The sequence below is a fragment of the Leiobunum rupestre genome, chromosome 10 (genome assembly GCF_980474605.1).
Source record: "Leiobunum rupestre chromosome 10, qqLeiRupe1.1.hap1, whole genome shotgun sequence".
Taxonomy (NCBI): Eukaryota; Metazoa; Arthropoda; class Arachnida; order Opiliones; family Sclerosomatidae; genus Leiobunum; species Leiobunum rupestre.
The window spans coordinates 37,399,767-37,419,132 of NC_143393.1; the positions used below are offsets into that span (position 1 = coordinate 37,399,767).

General features: G+C 43.0%; 3 protein-coding genes across 3 annotated transcripts; 1 reads left to right on the top strand and 2 right to left on the bottom strand.

Moving 5' to 3' along the window:
- Window positions 1-7: 7 nt before the first annotated feature.
- PrBP (Prenyl-binding protein) lies at window positions 8-2,178 on the top strand. Its single transcript, XM_090159995.1, has 6 exons — window positions 8-192; window positions 336-398; window positions 474-499; window positions 565-690; window positions 756-861; window positions 1,599-2,178. Exons 1-6 carry the CDS (start codon window positions 152-154, stop codon window positions 1,678-1,680), a joined length of 444 nt encoding a protein of 147 aa, XP_090016121.1. The 5' UTR covers window positions 8-151; the 3' UTR covers window positions 1,681-2,178.
- Window positions 2,179-2,376: 198 nt separating this feature from the next.
- Window positions 2,377-3,288, bottom strand: ND-SGDH (NADH dehydrogenase (ubiquinone) SGDH subunit). Its single transcript, XM_090160531.1, has 4 exons — window positions 3,171-3,288; window positions 2,855-3,093; window positions 2,684-2,790; window positions 2,377-2,617 (listed from the first exon to the last, which is right to left on the bottom strand). The coding sequence occupies exons 1-4, from the start codon at window positions 3,250-3,252 to the stop codon at window positions 2,452-2,454; spliced, it is 594 nt and encodes a 197-aa protein (XP_090016657.1). The 5' UTR covers window positions 3,253-3,288; the 3' UTR covers window positions 2,377-2,451.
- A 10,447-nt stretch (window positions 3,289-13,735) lies between these two features.
- On the bottom strand, window positions 13,736-14,391 carry LOC149925579 (uncharacterized). The gene is made up of 2 exons (XM_090161782.1): window positions 14,102-14,391; window positions 13,736-14,027 (listed from the first exon to the last, which is right to left on the bottom strand). Exons 1-2 carry the CDS (start codon window positions 14,389-14,391, stop codon window positions 13,736-13,738), a joined length of 582 nt encoding a protein of 193 aa, XP_090017908.1.
- Window positions 14,392-19,366: the final 4,975 nt, after the last annotated feature.

Below are 19,366 nucleotides of genomic sequence, written 5' to 3' on the forward strand. Positions count from 1 at the left end.
TGGGTTACTACTCCTTGCTTTGGTTGTCGATTCTCCATGGTTCAGCTTGTTTTGATAATTTCAATTTCCCACAGTTTCTCTGTTTTTATTCACTAAATATAAAATCATAAAGGCATTTTGAACAGAAACTTAAGTATTTCCCTACTTAAATATGCCCTCGAGGGGTGAAGATATACTTCAAGGATTTAAATTGTATTATTTTCCTAAGAAAACACTTATTACTGATAAGCCTACTACTTTTGACATTTTAAAAATCAAGGCTTAAGATAATTGATTTCGTTAAGAGTACTCTTAATATATTTTATTATTGAATCTTTAATAAATAATATTTATAGAAATTGGATGAATCTCAGAGATGCGGATACGGGTAAAATTTTATGGCAAGGGACCGAAGATTTGTAAGACATTTACTATGATTGCAAAATTATAAATATTTTGGAATTAATATAGTCAAATTACTTTTAACTATGTAGGTCAAAACCAGATTTAGAACACGAAGGTGAATTTCTAAACATTTAATACATAAAAAGTACCAGTAATTTATTACAGTTCTATTAAAATTAGCGAGAGTTCCTAAAAAAATCCTGAGATGCCGCGCTGTGTCTAGAGAAATAAACTTTTCATCTGTAGAACCAATGGAAAAGTTTAGATTGGAACAAAAAGTTCTTTTCAAAGGCCGTTGTTTAGAGGGTAAATTTTTTACAAGATTTATATATTTAAATTTTTAAAAATTTTGACATCCCTTTTTTCCTTAGAATGGTTTTTTGAGTTTGGATTTGTGATACCTAATTCTACCAATACCTGGCAATCTTTAATCGAAGCTGCGCCCGAGTCACAGATGATGCCTGCTAATGTTCTTAAGTAATTGAATTTTTGACCTAATTAAAGCTTTTGCTTAGGGAAGAGTAGAAATAGTGATTCCCCTGTCACCTAGCGGAAAATGCCCTAATAGAAATAACCCAAGGTATTTGAAATTTGGTTTGCATTAATTTCATTTGTACCAAAATTATGGAATGTAATCTGGAAATTCCAGCAACCAAATCCCTAAGCAAACCTATTAGCATAAATTTATAATTATGTTTCATAGTTGTGTGAAAATTCTCCATCTTTCAAATGTTGAGTTTTTATTGAGAAATTTTTTTTTAGAAAGACCACACATTTTTGGTAGAGTTCATTCTAAATCTTAGATATAGTTCGTGCTCTTTGCTTTGTCTTCATATTGAACGTGTGCCAATAGCGAGGGGCAGATCACTTTGTTACAGACTGTCCTAATAATCATGATTTAATCATTTTTAATCTTTGTACAGCAAAGCTACAGATTTAATTTTAATCTAATCGTAATTTAGTCATACTAATAATCATTGGAGTGAGCTGCCTTGTGGCCAATAGTCACTGGCAGGTTATAGTTTGTTTTTAAGTCTTGCTTATCTTTTTGGTATGACATCTATTCTATGTCACTCCACATACAACTATCAGTAACTGTTTTTGACTAACTTACACACATATGAAAGATGTTTATAGACTTATGTATCATTTATTGCATATTAAACTTTCTACGCACATTGCTGAGATTTCTAATTCTGAACTATACTTTACAGTGGAAACGTAGTCATTGAAACCAAATTCTTCGATGATGATTTATTAGTAAGCACTTCCAAAGTGCGCCTCTATTACGTATGACAGTGCTAGTGATACATTAACAAAAAATCCTCCAGAGTGGAAATGACAAAAAAAAATGACAAGAAATATTCTCATTTTTTGACATTTTTCTTGCACAGATACCTTATTTTCTCCCCCTCCCTCCCAAGTTTTTAAAATGTGATACAAAAAAAACCTCACATTTGCAATATATAACAATTTAATTAAGATAACTCATAACAATGGAAGAAAATACCCACGGGATCAGATATTTATAAGGGGGGAGAAACAATACGCGATCTCTTAGACTTCTTGGGCTTTAAGAAATTTGTCGGAGCACTTTTTTTAAACATGAGCTTTGAATATTCCACATACTTGTAAAAATTAAGTTAATTGTTGAAATAATATTTATAGCCCGCTGTACCTAATGTTAAAACCTTGAACTTCGTATCATAAATAACCAATGAACGATTTAAATTCTGTTTTGGTAAAATTTATGACCTAACTTTTTTATTTTTGTATAATTGTTTTCCCTTACCTTCAGTAAAAGTTAATTTTTTACGAATTTGTTCTTTTGTTGTAGAAAATTTTAAAGTTTGAAATTTTTTTTAATACTGTTTAAAAATAAACTTTATATGTAAAAAATGTTTTGCAATAAATTCAAAAGTTCTTGGTGTGTATTATAAGTTTTGTCTATTAAAAAAATTTAAATACGTGATAATTTAAAATTAAAAAGACTTATAAACAACAAAGTACTTCTTTTTATTATATCTATCCCTAAAAATAATATACAGCAAGCTAAATTTCAACAAACTAAGGATCTTGGGAAATGGGGTCTGTCAAGCCAGTAAATTTGTCATAGTTATCACGTTCCGCTTCTTTCTTGACACGCTCATATTTCGCAGTAATTGGTTTGAAATACCAAGCTTTGTAATCCCCACGTGTACTAATCAGGTCTTTCACTTTTTGCTCAGTTTTTCTGCATAAATTTAAATATTCAGATAAAGGTTACTTGATATTGGATGAGATCATAAAATTAATTTACTTCCAATAAACTCGTTCGTGTTCTTCAGCCAAGTAATGCATCATTCTTTCGTATTCTTGTTGCTCGCTTGGTAAAATATATTGGGAGATGAAGCGAGATATAGGATGCTAGTTATAGTGAATTGAATATTAAAATTATAGGAAGAATGAGATGTAATTGCTACAAGTTTACTCTATGGTATTCCCAATGCTTTGGTTCATAGTCCTCAGGAATTTCCGCTAATTCAGCGGGACCAACATATATGTTAACTAGAAATGTCATGACTGTTAATGGTACAACTGTAATAAATGTGTAAAAGTGTAGTGTGTCATAGAATTTCTTTTTCAAAAAGGTGGAGGGCATGATCTTCATCGTATGGCCATGGCCTCCAGACATGAGCCTCTGTGTCAAAGCTGATGGTGTGACATTTCCTATTGGTTATTTTATTTAATAAGATACCAAATTCAAAATAACGCAACGCATTTTTAGAAAATAGTGGTAATCTTACTTTGAGTTAGTTTTAGAATAACGCTGTTAATGGGAAGTCTCCTTAAACAGGAAATTCGCTGCAGCACACTCATCACCACCATTTTCGAAGTTATAAGGGCTGATTTCGTATGACCTCCGTGACCATAGAAATCTCATAGGTAACTAGAATGCTGCCGTGTAACTGGCAAATGGGCCAAACGCCGTGGCAGACGATAGCCAGATCTCAGCCAATCAAAGCTCAAAGAGTGGTTCTGCCAAGAATTTAATAGCTGAAAACTATTCGTGAGTTCTGACTGAGCTGTAACGTCACGCAAAAGTTCTGGATAGTTCAGAACTTTTGTACGAATAGTTGTGATTCGTACGATTTGACGTACGCAGCCCGATGTGCAGACGAATTTTAGAGATTTCAACCTTGAGTTCCGACCAGTACTTGCTCTTGAGCAGGTACCATTTAGAACGGTTCCGAACGGTTCAACAAGAGGTTCTTGTCTGCGAATAGTTTGCATTTGGGTAGTTCTAGAATTTTTTTTGCCGAATAGTGCGCATGGGGACTGGTTGAACGGTTCAGAACTCACGAATAGTTTTCAGCTACTGTCACCAGAGAGAATGACGTCATCTATCTCCCGCTAAAGTAGCGGATCCAAGGAAGATTATTATCCTCCTTGGGGCACGTCAAAATTCTAAGAATTCTTCCCTTGATAGTGAGAATTCTCACTTCTCAAAATTTTGACGGTCCTTCTCACAGGAGATGACGTAATCTCTTTTCACGAGCTCTCTTGAGAAGAGTGAGAATGCCTCCGAGCATTCTCACTCGGTCAAATTACAAATAAAAATGGCAGCTAATATTCTAATTAGTTTGCTTGATGCTGAAGAAAATAAACATTTTGATATTTTTGTGGACGAAAATTAATTTCAGAGAATATAGAATATGGTTAGTTAAATTTCCTATGAAACCTTTCCTTTTAAATTATAAATAAAATCTTTCCTTCCTTCATATATTGTCGTGAAATCCTGTAAAAATAATATTTATTGTCAAAGGCTTAGTTTATTACATTCGTGGGATTATCGTAACTTCGTAAGCCGCCATCTTTAGAAGAGGCTTTTTACATTTGACGCATTTTAACGAGTTCTCACGCCGACTCACGGGGAGAAAAATTCTCACGAAGAACTCTCTTGTTATTTTTGCAACAAATCGCTTGAAAATGAAGCTATTGTGAAGGATGTGTGAGACAAAATGATGGGAAAGTCGGAATAATGGGTCACTTCAATTTAAGTTCATATTGACTGCCGTAATATAAAATCGTCTTATTGCTTTATAACATTCAAAAATAATATTACAATTATTAACATTAATAATATAATAAGTTTGCGTTGTCAACGCGCGTATTTTGAAACGGAAAAACCCGATTACTATTGTTAAATCTTGGATTAATAATATGATATTTTTAATACGAAACAAATAACGAAATAAGCTTAGAACGTATTTCGTTATTTGTTTCTTATTACAAGGAGCGTTCGCCATCATTTAACCAAGATTTAACGATAGTAATCGGGTTTTTCCGTTTCAAAATACGCAGTAGATTAAACCGAGGCTTAAGACTGGGCAAGATTCCGTGCCTTTAAATTTTCTTCTACTTTAAAGATAAATTCTGAACGAACCAATGGATGAAAAGTTATGAAACTAGCTTTTAAATAAACCTTGAAACTTATTTCAAGACAATTTATAATTCACCGATGACAAAATTTGTGAAAAGTATTAATATCGTTCCGAATTACAACCTACTTTCTAAAATCTCATTTTTCTTTCTAATACGCGCGTTGACAACACAAACTTTACCTAGACGAGCAGATGCTCGGTTAAATACATGGTGCGGGAAAAATATTATTTTTGAATGTTATAAAGCGATAAACGATTTTTCAAGACGATTTTATATTACATTTAAGTTCATATAAACGGGAAAAATTGTCAGTGGAATATTTCTTTTATCATTTGGTAGGTTAATTAACGTTTAATTATCGCCAACTTTACATTAATTTCAATGGGGTGGACCTTTAACCAAGTTACGCGCGAGCGCGCCTCTTTAGGCAGCGCAGATGGCGTTACTCTCGTTTTAGCCAAGAATCTAATCGGTACCTTGTCAGCCATTCGATTAAGCGTTCTAGTTTGTTATCCGATTTCTATGGTGCTCCTCGTTTGTGAGTGAGCCGCCCTGTTCCAAAAGGGTTGTCAACAAATAAATCATAAATCATGAATCTGATTTCAAAAAGTGCATGCAAGGCCGCTTCACGCGGTCAAGTGCACGCGACGTCTCGAGCTGATGAGCACGTGCGGGCGCCATTGCCTGTACTCAAGGTTAGTAAATTTTAGGCTATAAAAGGTTGCCTCAATACGCTGTGATTGCTAAGGGCTAAGGTTGGTAACTTCGTTGCTAACGAACATCGTGACGTCACTGAGATGAGATCCTATTGAAAATCAATTGGATCTCATCTGGGTGACGTCAGCAACAGACAAATTTTGGAGATAATCCAAAAATTCTTTCAAACCGTTTCTCGATCGAGACCCCGTTGGCCTGTACTATTTTAAATTAGGCCTGTAATGAAATGGCCGACTTCGTAAAAGAGTGTATATAGACAGGGCCGTGCTTAGAGGTCTCTCGGCCCCGGGCGAAATGCATGGGCGAAACTGAGTGTAGCGGCCCTTCGGTATATACATCCCTATGGTAAAATTTGGTAATGGCACGTCACCCATGCCTTTCCCTATCGATAAAAAAATCGCGACCAAAATGGCGACCATGGCCAAACTACGGAGTGCCATTACTCTATAAGCTTTTGGTTCAGCTACGCAGTGGGCCGTTGTTCAGCTAGGTATTTTTTATGACCCTTGTAGTGCGGTTGCCCCCCTTGAGGGTCGTTCCTTGCCGTGGTAAGGGGGCTAGCGTGGGTTGGGGCTAAACTGACGGGGACTGGTGGGTCTTCGAACGCCAGAAACCGGATGTGTTCCCCCAACTCCAGACTAAACGCGACCCAGTTTTCCCAATGGTCACGCCTTGCATGGTGGGGAGCTTAAGGTGGTTTTTGACCCGAAGGGCCGCTGGCGCAGTTGATTTATCCTGTGCCCAGCTCGCTCCTGAGGTGAGACCCCGACCGAAGTGACTGATCCCCTAGTGGTTATGCCTTGTTGGTGGGGGGCTTAAGGGAGTTGTTTGACGTGCGGGCTGTGCGGGGTTAAGGTTTCCTATACCAGATTGGCCGTGCTTAGATTCCTGACTGATTGTAACCATCCTCTGTTGAGGTTTCGGGTCTCGACTATGGCCCGTCTAAAACTAGTCCCGCTTGTTTGCCGTAAGCGGCGTCCTGTAGCCCGGGTGAAGGGGATCCTGGTGGTTGAGTTTTAGGATGCGGTTGCGGTCGCTCAAGGCCCAACGGTCCGATGACAATACACTGCTTCGGCCTCCGAGTCCGGGGTAGACAGGTGGTTTTTATTGGCCGATATTAATCAACCGGCTCGTCCTCCGGGGCTAGGTCAACTGGGCTCCGGCCACCTTGTGTTGGTCGGGTCCGGGTATATCCGTCACGTAACTCTGGTCTGGCGTTGCTAGATCCCCTTGTTGGGCTCCGTGGTGGGTGGAGAACGTGGCGAACGAACCTTACTACTTTTCACCATGAATTCAATTAACTCAAACACAACCCCAGCCTCCTCGGAGGCTTCTCCATCTAGTTTGGACAACTTGTCCCAACTCGACAGTGTCCGCACTGAAGTTGATGCTCTTTTAGAGCAACGTGACGGTAGGCTCACGATCGAATTTCGACGTGAAATTCGTGGGAGTTTTAATGCTTTGGCTTCTTTAATAGTACAGCAAGAGCTCACTATCGCTCGGCTTGAAGCTGAGCGTGATGTCACCAGTTCATTAATGAACAAAATGATGGACAAACCGTCCTTTTCCACTACTGTAAGTCAGGGTCCTGGCCCTTCTACTGGTGCCAAGGCACCCAAGACCAAACAGCCGGAACGCAAGCGATCCCAGCCACGCTTGCTTCCGAACGATCACGTGGTACTAATCACTCCTACAGACGCAGCTGTGACGGCTGATGATTTAAAAACCACCATTTGCAAAGCTGTCGATCCTCGTAAGGATAAAATTGGTATTCAGTCCATTAAACCAGGCCGCAACGGTCTGGTAGTACGTTGTAACACGGCCGCTGATGCCGACAAATTTAGGCACTCTGTGATGCAGTCTAAGGCATTAAAAAAGGCAGTTACGACTGCAACCCCCACTTTGGCTCGTCCAAAGTTGATTATCTTTGGCATTGATAAGGCTATTGATAAGGCCGACTTATCAAGTATAATTCGTGATCAGAACGAGTTAGCGTTGGACGACGATGATCTCGTCGCCAAATTTACACTAAACGGTAGGAACGACACCGTCAATGTCGTATTTGAGGCCTCCCCGAAGGCCTATCAGACTTTGCTGAAGTTAGGCAAGGTCCACCTTGATTGGACCATGTGTCCACTCAAGGAGTACTTTTATGTACCCAGATGTTTTAAGTGCTGCCTGTTAGGGCACACTCAGAGCTCCTGTACTTCTGCAACTCAATTTTGTACCTCGTGCAGCCAAGAGCACGGCTTTAAGGACTGCAAGGCGACGGTCAAGTGCTGCCGCGCCTGTAAATCCCACAACACCTCCAGAGGCACTTCTTTTAAGACCACCCATAGGTCTATTGACACTAACTGTCCTCTCTTCAAGAGAGAATTAGAACTCCGCAAACAACGCACGAATTATAGTGATCCGTCTGAATAGGCGGCCTTTCATCCTTTCATTTCTACTCTCTTTTGTTGGCACTTATGCGTTGCGCACAAATTAATCTTGGACATGGGCGTGCAGCTACTGCACTTTCACGTCAATTCACTCTTGAGCATAAAATTGATGTTCTTTCGTTCCAGGAGCCTATGGTTCGTGACGGCAAAGTTTTGGGCTTTCCCATCTCCTGTCGTCTCTGCCATCATGCTGAGGCCCTATCGGGCTTTGCTATTTTAAATCCCTCATACGATGTGGTGACCCTATACTCCACTCCTTGCATTACCGCTATCCATATTGCGGCCCCTGGTATTGACCTGATCTTTTACAGTGTATATTGTCCTCCGTCCCAGGACTTGCTTCCGATACTCGATTCTCTGACTAATCTGTTTCATGAGTACTCTAATCAGTCCCAGTGCATCACTGGCGACTTCAATGCTAAACATGCTCTCTGGGGCTCCCCTGTTGTTGATCCTCGTGGGAATCTGGTTATTGATTTTCTAAATGGTAACGACCTCTATGTACACAACACTCCGTCTTCCCTCTCTACGTTCTCCTCCACTAGAGGCGAGAGTTGGATTGATCTCACTATCACTACTAATACTCTTGCGCCGACCCTGTGTCATTGGGTCGTGAATTCTGACTGCTCCGGTAGTGATCATCGGTACATTACCTTTGATATTGGTGCTGGTGACACCACTCACTCTACTTTTCAGATTCCCAAACGAAGATATTCGTTAAAAAATGTTGATTGGCCTGCCTTTAGGTTAGACGCTGAGTCTTCCCTGGCAGATATCTCTAACAACGCGCTCTCCTCTGTGGGCGACGTTGATGAGTTTATTGACACTTACATTACGACCATTAACAGAATTTGTGACACTCACTTGAAGCCCACATCGGCTCGTACTTTTCGATCGGTCCCTTGGTGGAATGCTTCTCTGACCACTCAACGAAGTAAGGTTCGTGCTTGTCGTAGACGTGCCCAAACGGCCAGGGACCCTGCTCGTCGCCACGAATGCAGTACTTTGTACAAAAAAGAAGTTGCTCTTTATAAAAAACTTATTAACTCCTCCAAGCAGTCCTCCTGGCGGGACTTTTGCTCGAACGTGGATGCTAACGATCCATTTACCATCCCATACAAGCTGGCTTCGCACAAAATGCGTTATCGCCCGGCTCTTACTGCAGTTCGACGAGCTGATGGTTCCCTGACCGAATCCGTTTTGGAGACATGTGAAACTATTCTCCATACTCTTTTTACTACCGACTGCGAATCCTCGGATTCTGATGTACACACTGATATTCGTTCCTCGGTAATTGTGCCGCCAGCTTCCGAGGACGATTGCGTGATCTCTTCAACAGAATTACATTCGATCATTTCGGCACTTCCACTCCATAAGGCTCCAGGCCCTGACGGCCTTTCAAATGAACTTCTAAAAATTTTTTATGACACTAACCCTCAATTACTCCTGACTCTTTACAACGCCTGTTTGCGCCTTCAGTACTTCCCAACTGTTTGGAAGATTGCAGAAGTGATTTTGCTCCCTAAACCAGGTCGGGACCCTAGTCTCCCGTCCTCTATGGGTCCGATCAGCCTGTTGGATACTTTGGGTAAGGTCTTTGATAAATGTCTTACACAGCGCCTATACCATTTTCTGGTAAAAAATTCTCTAATCAATGAAGCTCAATATGGCTTTTGCCATGGCAAATCCACAACTCAGGCTATTCGCAATCTGGTCTCGATTGTCCAGGATTGCAATTCCACACATGACTATGTTTCCATAATTTGCCTTGATATTAAGGGTGCGTTCGATAATGCTTGGGTGCCGGCAATCCTTCAGGCTCTTAAGCGTACTCAATGCCCAGCGAACATCTACGGATGTTTTGCTAGTTTTTTAAATAACCGTACAGCCCGTATTACCACCGCACAAGGTATCATCTCGCATCAGATTAGTAAGGGTGTCCCTCAGGGATCGTGTGCTGGCCCTGTTCTTTGGAATCTGATTATGGACTCCTTTCTTCGGCTCCCACTGCCGCCTGCCTGTGAGTCTCAGGCTTTTGCCGACGACTCGGGGTTGATTGTGCGCGCCTCTTCAAGGCGATTACTTGAGGACAAGGGCAATGAGGCCCTTGCCATTATTAATACATGGAGCTTGACTCAAAAGCTGACGTTTTCTACTGACAAAACTCAGGTTATGACCTTTAATGGTCTGGGTTCCCCGGCCCGTTTACCTATTTTCAAACTAGGGGAGGATCGTCTCTCCCATGTCTCCTCTTTTAAATATCTGGGCGTGATTCTTGATAATCATTTGAGTTGGATTCCTCACTTAAATTATGTCAGAAATAAAGTTGCTGCTCTTTCTCAAAACATCGCCCAGTACGCCCACGAAACCTGGGGTGTCAATGGGGCAGCTCTTCGCAGTATTTACACGAGAGGTGTTGAACGTATCATCGTTTATGCTGCCGGGGCCTGGTGGCGTGAATCAGGCAACGTCAAAATGATTCAGAAACTTAGGAGTATTCAGCGAATTTTTGCTCTTCGTATCACTAAGTCATACAGGACGGTGTCCACCGATGCCCTTCTTGTCTTGGCTCGTCTCCTTCCCGTCGACCTCATTGCTAGTCAAGAGGCGACTGTTTTCCGTCTATTTACCATTGGCACCCCGGCAACACACCTCCACTACACCTTTACACCAACAAATTTGTTGAGACCGCACGACATTTGGTACGAGCATCCTGCTTGCAGGATTGCCTACCCATGCCCGACTACCGAACCTCGGGGTCAGTGGTATGAAATTTTTACTGATGGCTCCAAATCGGATGCTGGCACTGGCTGTGCCTTTGTGGTATACTGGCAAGGAATTGAGCTCCACTGGGCCCTTTTCCATTTAAACCCTGAAGCTGACGTCTTTCAAGCTGAGCTGCTAGCTGTTTATCAAGCACTCCTCTGGGTAAAAGAGCAGCAAATCGTCTCTCAAACTACCATTTATACTGACAGTCTGTCTTCTGTACAGACTCTGAGGAATCCTAACGCAATGAACGTTATGGGCTCTCACATTAAAACTCTCATCCGGGACATTGGTCCTAATTTACTATCAGTCTCTTGGGTCAAGGCCCATGTAGGTATCACTGGTAATGAACGCGCTGACGCTTCGGCTAAGGAGGCGGCACTTGGAGCTGGCTAGGTGCTACGCCTTCCCCTAACTAGGACTTTTATTAAAGGTCGTCTTCGTACTTATAGCCACTCTACATGGCAAATCCAGTGGACTACCTCAGATAAGGGCCGACACACGTTTTCTCTTATCCCCTCAATCGGCACTCTTTTTGCTGACATTAATTACTTATCTTCCCAATTGATAACAGGCCATGGCAAATTCCCGGCCTATCTCTATAGGCTCGGTCACTGCGCTGAGCCTTCTTGTATTTGTGGTTCTCAAAATGCGGATGCCACGCATTTTTTGAAGGATTGCCCGCTTACTGACCGTTTTCGTAGCTCCCTTGTTAGCGACGCTGGCACAGTCGTTTTAAACAAATATAACATTACTACCTTCTCTAGGTTAATGAAATTTCTACTCTCTAACTATAACCTAATTGTATCCTTACATAGGAACCCTGCTGCCGCTCCTGCTTCACCTTCTGTTGACTTTGACGTCTCAGATTAGATGCTAGCCGGTTTATCACCTGCATCTTTTTAATAACTCTCAACTTTTTGCATTCGATCATCAATTGCCTTTCGTGATTTTACTTATTACTCATTTACACTTTCAGAAAAAGAGTTTCTCACTCACCACTTCGCCTATTATGGTGATCATCCAACTATTCTGTGTGCGCACAACTTTGAGCCTTGTGCTTCTTTTCCTGCACCTTTTGTACTCTCTGTAGACATGGATTTTCATGTCCTTGTATTTCCGCCCCTGTAGTATGAGCGTTAGCTCGTGGAACAGGGGCTTATAAATGCTAAACAAACTGTAGTGCGGCTGCAGCTATGTACCAGGAGAAATAGTATACACTAATCGCTATGCGATTGTGTGTCAAAAGGGTAACACGTAGAGGTGTGTCAATAATTTTTTGGGGATCAAATTGAAAATCAAATAATTGATTTCTAGACATGTCCAGTACCTAATCGAATATTTAAAACGTCGAATAGTTTGGTCAAATATTTTTAGGTAGAAAATTATAGTCCATCTTATCAGAATTATGGAATGTATGGTAAGTCGCTCCTATCAGAATTATTGAAAATATAATAAGTCGATCCTATCACAATTATGGAATATATGGTAAGTCACTCCTATCAGAATTATTGAAAATATAATAAGTTAATCCTATCACAATTATTGAAAATATGGTAAGTCTATCCTATCACAATTATTGAACATATGGTAAGTCGACCCTATCAGAATTATTGAACATATGGTAAGTCGATCCTATCAGACTTATTGAAAATATGGTACGTCGATCCTATCAGAATTATTGAAAATATGGTAATTCCTACCCCAATTATTAACAATATGGTAAGTCCTAGCAGACTTATTGAAAATATGGTACGTCGATCCTATGAGACTTTTTGAAAATATGGTACTTCGATCCTATCAAACTTATTTAAAATATGGTACGTCGATCCTATCAAACTTATTGAAAATATGGTACGTCGATGCTATCAAACTTATTGAAAATATGGTACGTCGCTCCTATCAGACTCATTGAAAATATGGTACGTCAATCCTATCAGACTCATTGAAATATGGTACGTCGATCCTATCAGACTCATTGAAAATATGGTACGTCAATCCTATCAGACTTATGGAAAATATGGTACGTCGATCCTATCAATTTTATTGAAAATATGGTACGTCGATCCTATCAATCTTATTGAAAATATGGTAAGTGATCTAAATTGTTTATTTATTTAATTAGAATAAAACCATCGTGATCAACCACTGCTACACACAAATGATAATGTTGCACACGCTTATATACGATACAAAATAATATTTAAAAAACTGAACGCGGTTAAGACATTATAAAAAATACTAGTGCGATAACATGAAATAGATAAGCCACCCGCCAAGGCCAACGTCCGAACATCCCGCCCGTCTTGATGAACGTTCAATTCTCCAAGGGTGACGGACAAAGCTTCACGATTGGTCGGTGGCATGTCTTCTCCGCCATGACCACCCGAACGCATCCATCCGCGCCCGGATGATTTTGTGTGATGCGGCCCATCTTCCACCTAGATGGAGGAAGATCGTCGGTTTTCAGCAGGACCAGGTCACCGACGCTGATGTTGGGTTTGGATGAGGCCCACTTCGGACGCTGCTGCAGCCGTGAAAGGTACTCGCTGCTCCAGGGTCTCCAGAAATATTGTAGGAGCTGCTGTCCCAGCTGCCAGCGGGACAGACGGTTTACCCTTTCACCTCTGAGGTTGGGTTCCAGGATGTCTGTTAGCGGCCCTCCGATGAGGAAGTGACCGGGCGTCAGGGCGGACAAACCATTTGGGTCTGCACTTAACGCTGTCAGGAGTTGAGGCATGCTTCTATATGGCATATATGACCCTCTTCAAGTGAAATTTCACTGAATTGACTCCCGCCTCCCAGAGCCCTCCGATGTGAGACGCGGCTGGAGGGTTGAAGTGTCAGTGAATGCCTTCCTCAGCTGACCATCTGCATATCTGGTCGTTATTTGACTTCGTCGAGACAAATTTCATAAAATCCTTCATCTCTCGATCCACTCCTACGAAGCTGGTGCCGCAGTTGCTGTAGAGGTTATTGCATTGGCCCCTACGGGATACGAATCATTTCAGAGCGGCCAAGAAAGCCCCCTTGGTCATGTGACTCACCAGCTCTAGATGTAGTGCTCGAGCGGTGAAGTAGACAAAGAGAGCTACGTAAGCTTTGAATCTCTTTTGACCGTGACCCTGGCGTGCTCGCAGCACGAAGGGACCGGCATAATTAACTCCGCGGTTGAGGAATGATCGTGCTGGGCTAACCCTTGCCGACGGCAAGTCCCCCATTAGTTGCTTTGTGAGGGGGGCCTGCTGAAGGGTACAACTTAGGCAACGCCTCACGTGGAACCGTACAGCATCCCTAATTCCGATTACCCAGAACCACCTCTGAATAACGGAAATCAGAAGTTGGGATCCTCCGTGGAAATGCCTTACGTGCTCAAGTCGTTAAGTTTGCATCTTCGAGGTAGCAACATCGGATGGATTCGGTCTCGAGAGATTGCTGGAGGCGTCCTCCGACACGGATGATTCCATTGTTGTCCAAAAACGGCCGAAGCGACAGGATCTTGCTTCCCGACGGGGAGGTTCTTGTTTTGACGTAACTTCTCGTGTTCATCGGCGAAAGCTTCTAGTTGTTGCTTCTTTACCCAGAGTATGAGGGCTGTTTCGCGTTCTACAGAGCCAAGTGGTCCTTTGATACTCGCATCCCTTGCTTGCCCAGACATTTGAGCGTTCCCTGGCGAAGTTCAAGTTGTAGCTGGTAACATTCAGTAGGGTCCGGAGTTAAGAATATCGGGAGAGCAGGGAGTTGTCCACTTGAGTGATAGCGGCAACCACCCTATAGTGACCCTTTCTTCGACTCGGAATTCACCCGGTTTTGGAACTGGCGTAACTTCTTTTGGAGCTCCCGTGCCGAGCAACCATGGTGGCCCATTCCACCATAGGGAGTTATCCAAGAGCTCGGCTGCTGGTAGTCCTCGAGATGCACAATCCGCCGGATTGGTTTCGCCAGGCACATGATGCCAATGGGCATTGGGCAACGCCTCCTGGTTTTCCACGACCCGATTGGCCACGAACGTCTTCCAGCGCTGCGGCGGCGATGTAGCCCAGGATTGGACTATGGTAGAGTCGATCCAGCAATTAATCTCCGGCAGTTCTCCTTTGATAGATCCCTGGAGCAGTTTGATCAGCCTTGCCAATAAGACGTCACTGCAAAGCTCCAGCCGGGCAGAGTCGTTTGGCATAGTGGAGCGACCCTTGTCTTGGCTGCGATGAGCTGGACACCGATTTGACCGGCTGATGAGATTGACTTTAGGTAGATAGCGGCTGAAAATGACTTTTCCGAGGCGTCGCAAAACCCATGGACCAATGACTCGTGGACGTCTGGTTGTGATACGTGGCGTGGTATGGAAAGCTTCTCGATCAGTGGCAAATTATCCCTGAAGGACGTCCATTCGGCTGCAAGACGAGACGGAAACGGCTCGTCCCAATCGAGTTTGAGCTGCCACACTGCCTGGAGTAAGGTCTTGGTGACAATCGTGACCGGTGCTAATAGCCCAAGAGGGTCGAAGACCTTGGCCGTGTCCGACAAGACTGTTATTTTCGTGATCGAAATCTCCCCGGCAGCGACGACACCGAAAACGAGAAGTGATCCGGTGCTGGAGCCCAGTGTATTCCCAGCGTTTTAATTGTCTCATCATTGTCCATTCGAAGCGGACTCTTGATTTTTCGAAGTTCCAGTGGCAAGAATTCCAGCAATGCTGACTCGTTGGAAGCCCGTTTAACCCCGCTCCATTTGTTGCTTTACCGATCTCCGTCAGAAGTTGTGGTCGTTCTGCCTAAGTTCTTATCCCCGTCATGAGGTCGTCCATTTAGAAATCATTGGCCAACGCGGTGGACGCCAGACGGAAGTCGTTCTTCACGTCGAGGGCGAGTTGATGGAGCGTTTTAGTGGCAAGATAGGGAGCCGCTGCGGTGCCATAGGTGACCGTTAGTAGCCGATATTCCTGCAACGGCTTGGATGGGTCTGCCCGCCAAACGGTCCTTTGCCAGTCGGCATCCTCCGGATCTACCAGAACTTGCCGGTACATTTTCGTTATGTCGACTGTCACGAAAATTGGGTACCAGTGGAAGCGAATAAGTAGGTTGATGAGATCTTGGATCTTGGGTCCGACCAGTAGAACGTCGTTGAGGGATAGTCCGTTCTCTGCCTTAGCTGAAGAGTTGAACTACCCGTTACTTCGTCGTAGTGCTGGCATCCCTAATCACGGCGTGATGAGGCAGGTAATATGAGTGGTGTTGCGTGTGTGGTTGAGTTACAAGCTCCATATGTGGCCCACGGATAGGTACTCCTCCATAAATTTGCAGTATCCCTTCTGCAGGCTGGGATTGGTTTGAAGGCGCCTCTCCATCGCTAGGCAGCCTTCTTTGAATCTCCGAGCTCATTTGGGTCGCTTCTAAATGAAAAGCGAACCATGAATCGTCTGGTATCCAGCCGGAAATAGCTTTCTTCGAATTTGCGTTCGCATAACTGCTGGTCAGCGGATAGCATCTTCTTCAGGATGATCTCCTCGAGTTCCCAAAACCTTTATAGTTGCTCATCGAGGGTGCTGGTTGAGATTTGAGCAACTGCTGACCATAAGGTGGTTGGCAGAGGACCGGTGCCTAACAGGCCTCCGATCACCCAGCCGAAGACGGTCTTAACTGCTGTCGGCAAACTTCCGTCACCGCAAAGCTTCCCGACCTCGAAGTAGATGTCTGCTCCCAGCAATATATCAATTAGTCCAGGTGTGAAGAAAGTGACATCAGCAAGTCTAAGCTCCTTCGTGTGAGACCAACGACTAGGGTCGAAAGCAAGGCTTGGCAAATCTTCCGTGATCTTATTGAGGATCAGAGCGTCCACTGTCATTTATCTCTTGTCGCCTGTCTTGAGGTTCATGTATCAGTTGATACGTGATACCAGTTGCGTTTCAGCTGCAGCTCTCGTACCCCATGTTTGGTTATGAAAGGTGCTTGGGATGCTGAATTAAATAGAGCTCGGAATGACCGAAACTGAACCGTTAAGTCTTTGATTTTCATGATGGCAATCGGAAGAATTACTTGGCCTGCTTTGGTGGAGGGTTCGTCTCGAGAAAGGTGAGTTCGGACACTCCCATCTTCGCCGGTTGGACGTTCTTCCTCTCGGTGAAGTAAGGTATTGTGCTTCTCGCCGCAACGTCACAGGAATCTAGCTTGCAGTCTTTAAGTCGATGATCAGATCGAAAGCAGTTGACGCATCGAATTACCGGATGCTCTTTGGTGCAGATAACGCATCTCGTCCTAACGAGTCCATGATACGAGGACATCTTCTGCGAAGAATCTTTCGACCTAGACGAGGCCAATGACCCCTGCGAAGCCGCCAATGCTCTGGCGCGTTGCTCCAGGAAAGATGCGTTAGCGAGAGCTCCCATGGACGTCAGGATTCTAAATCGAGCTTCTCGTTGACGATGTGGACCAGGACTGAGTCCCAATGCTGGACTGGTTCCTGCAGAACCTTGAGAGACCTGACGCCCTCCGTTGTGATATCGATCAGCTGCCGTAGGGCTGATGCGGATCCTCCTTAACCGACGGTTGATTAAAGAGTTTTTTGATTAGAACACCTACAATCTCTCTAGTGTTGTGGAAACGGTTCTTCAGGATGTCCCATGCCTCTACGTAGTTGGCATCCGTTAGTTGCATGGATTAGATGAGCCGGGCTGCATCACCGGAAATTGCGTTTTTCATGCAATGTAACTTTTGGGACCTGGAAAGTTGCGTGTTATTGTGCACCGTGGCTAAGAATAGATCGTGGAAAGGCAACCAGTCTGTGAACTTTCCTCCAAATCTTGGTAGATCGATCGGTGGATTTTCGAAGGCGTATGTCAGATGCTGATCGTGCCGGCTGTAGAAGGGACGCCGATGCGGCGGACAAGTTGCTCTTGGCATTTCGAAGAAGAATGACCAAGGACTACAGCCTATTGATGAAAGCGTCGTACTCCTCTAGATGGCTATCGAAATCTTCGGCCTTGCATTTCGATAGTAGCGATTCGTGAACGCTGTCGAGGTCTGCTGCTTGGCTTCGAGCTTTCTCGAGGTATAGAATGATGGCCCCGTCGGACAATGGCAGCAGCCTTTGCGGATTCGATGGGTCGAGTACGTTGGACTCGATGCGGGTGACTTGTCCCTTGATGACTCTACGTTTGGATAATAGGGAATCCATGGTCATAGGAAGCCTCGGTGCAAGTGGCGATCTGACGATGATGTCGATGATGGACGTCAGGAAACGCAGTTGTCTGGTCAGGCTTGAAGCTTCTCACGAAAGAAAGCTGGAGACATCAGCACTGAGTTGTAAGGTCAGGAGATGAGATCCGACTCGACGGACCAAAATGATCGTGGGCATTCAAGCGCTGAAAGAACTGGACTACGTTTTCCTAAATAAATTGTTTATTTATTAAAATAGAATAAAACAAACAAATGATAATGTTACACACGCTTATATACGAAGTAAAACAATATATAAAAAAATGAACGTGGGTTAAAACATTAAAAAAAATACTAGTGCGATAACATGAAATAGATAAGCCGCCCGCCAAGGCCAACGTCCGAACAGTAAGTCCTATCAGAATTATTTACAATATGGTAAGTCCTATCAGAATTATTGACAATATGGTAAGTCCTATCAGAATTATTGACAATATGGTAAGTCCTATCAGAATTATTGACAATATGGTAAGTCCTATCAGAATTAATCAAAATATGGTAAGTCGATACTATCAGAATTATTTAAAATATGGTAAGTCGATACTATCAGAATTATTTAAAATATGGTAAGTCGATACTATCAGAATTATTTAAAATATGGTAAGTCGATACTATCAGAATTATTTAAAATATGGTACCGTCAGTTAATATCGAGGGGTCCGCCACTTCAAGGAATCATGTACAGGTCCTGATTCCCTTATTCCGAATCACAGGAATCTTAAATTTTTCCGGAATCAAAGAATCATCTTCGGATCTGGAATCTGAACGAATCATGGAATCTTACAGGGTATCAAAATCGAATCCTGGAATCACCTCGGGAATCAAACTCTTGTGATGGAAGCTTTTTCGGTTAATCATTGAAGATATGGATCGCGCCACTTCGTCTATTTTTTCTTTTGTTTGCATCATAGTTTACAAATTCATAACGAGGTTAGTGTGGGGATGGGGCGTTAGCCTTCCAAGGCCGGTGGGGATGGTGTTCGGCGCGTATGTCTTCCGAGAGAGGTGAAGTTTGACCCCACGTTTTATTTTAGGTAGTGTCATTTTAAAGGGATGTGCAACCTAATTTGCGGAAAATGGTAAAAGTTGGGTGTAGTGGGAATCCATAGTGAACGCTTGTGGAGGGATACCAAACAATATTATCAGTCTGATAATTTACAATGCTGCAACGTAGGTTGCCGATTCCTTGAAATTCCAAATATTGCATTACCTTTTCCCTTTAAATATAAACAAAGTAATAACCTTAATCAGAATCAACTAAGAGTATGAGGGATCAATTAGGAAAAACGGAATTTACGTAAAATTGTGATTATTTGGAATCTTAGCAGAATCTAGAAATCAAGCCGAATCAACGGTTTTTTGAAGGAATATACGGAATCGAAGGTGAAATCCGAAAAATCAATTTGAATTACTAAGGAATCA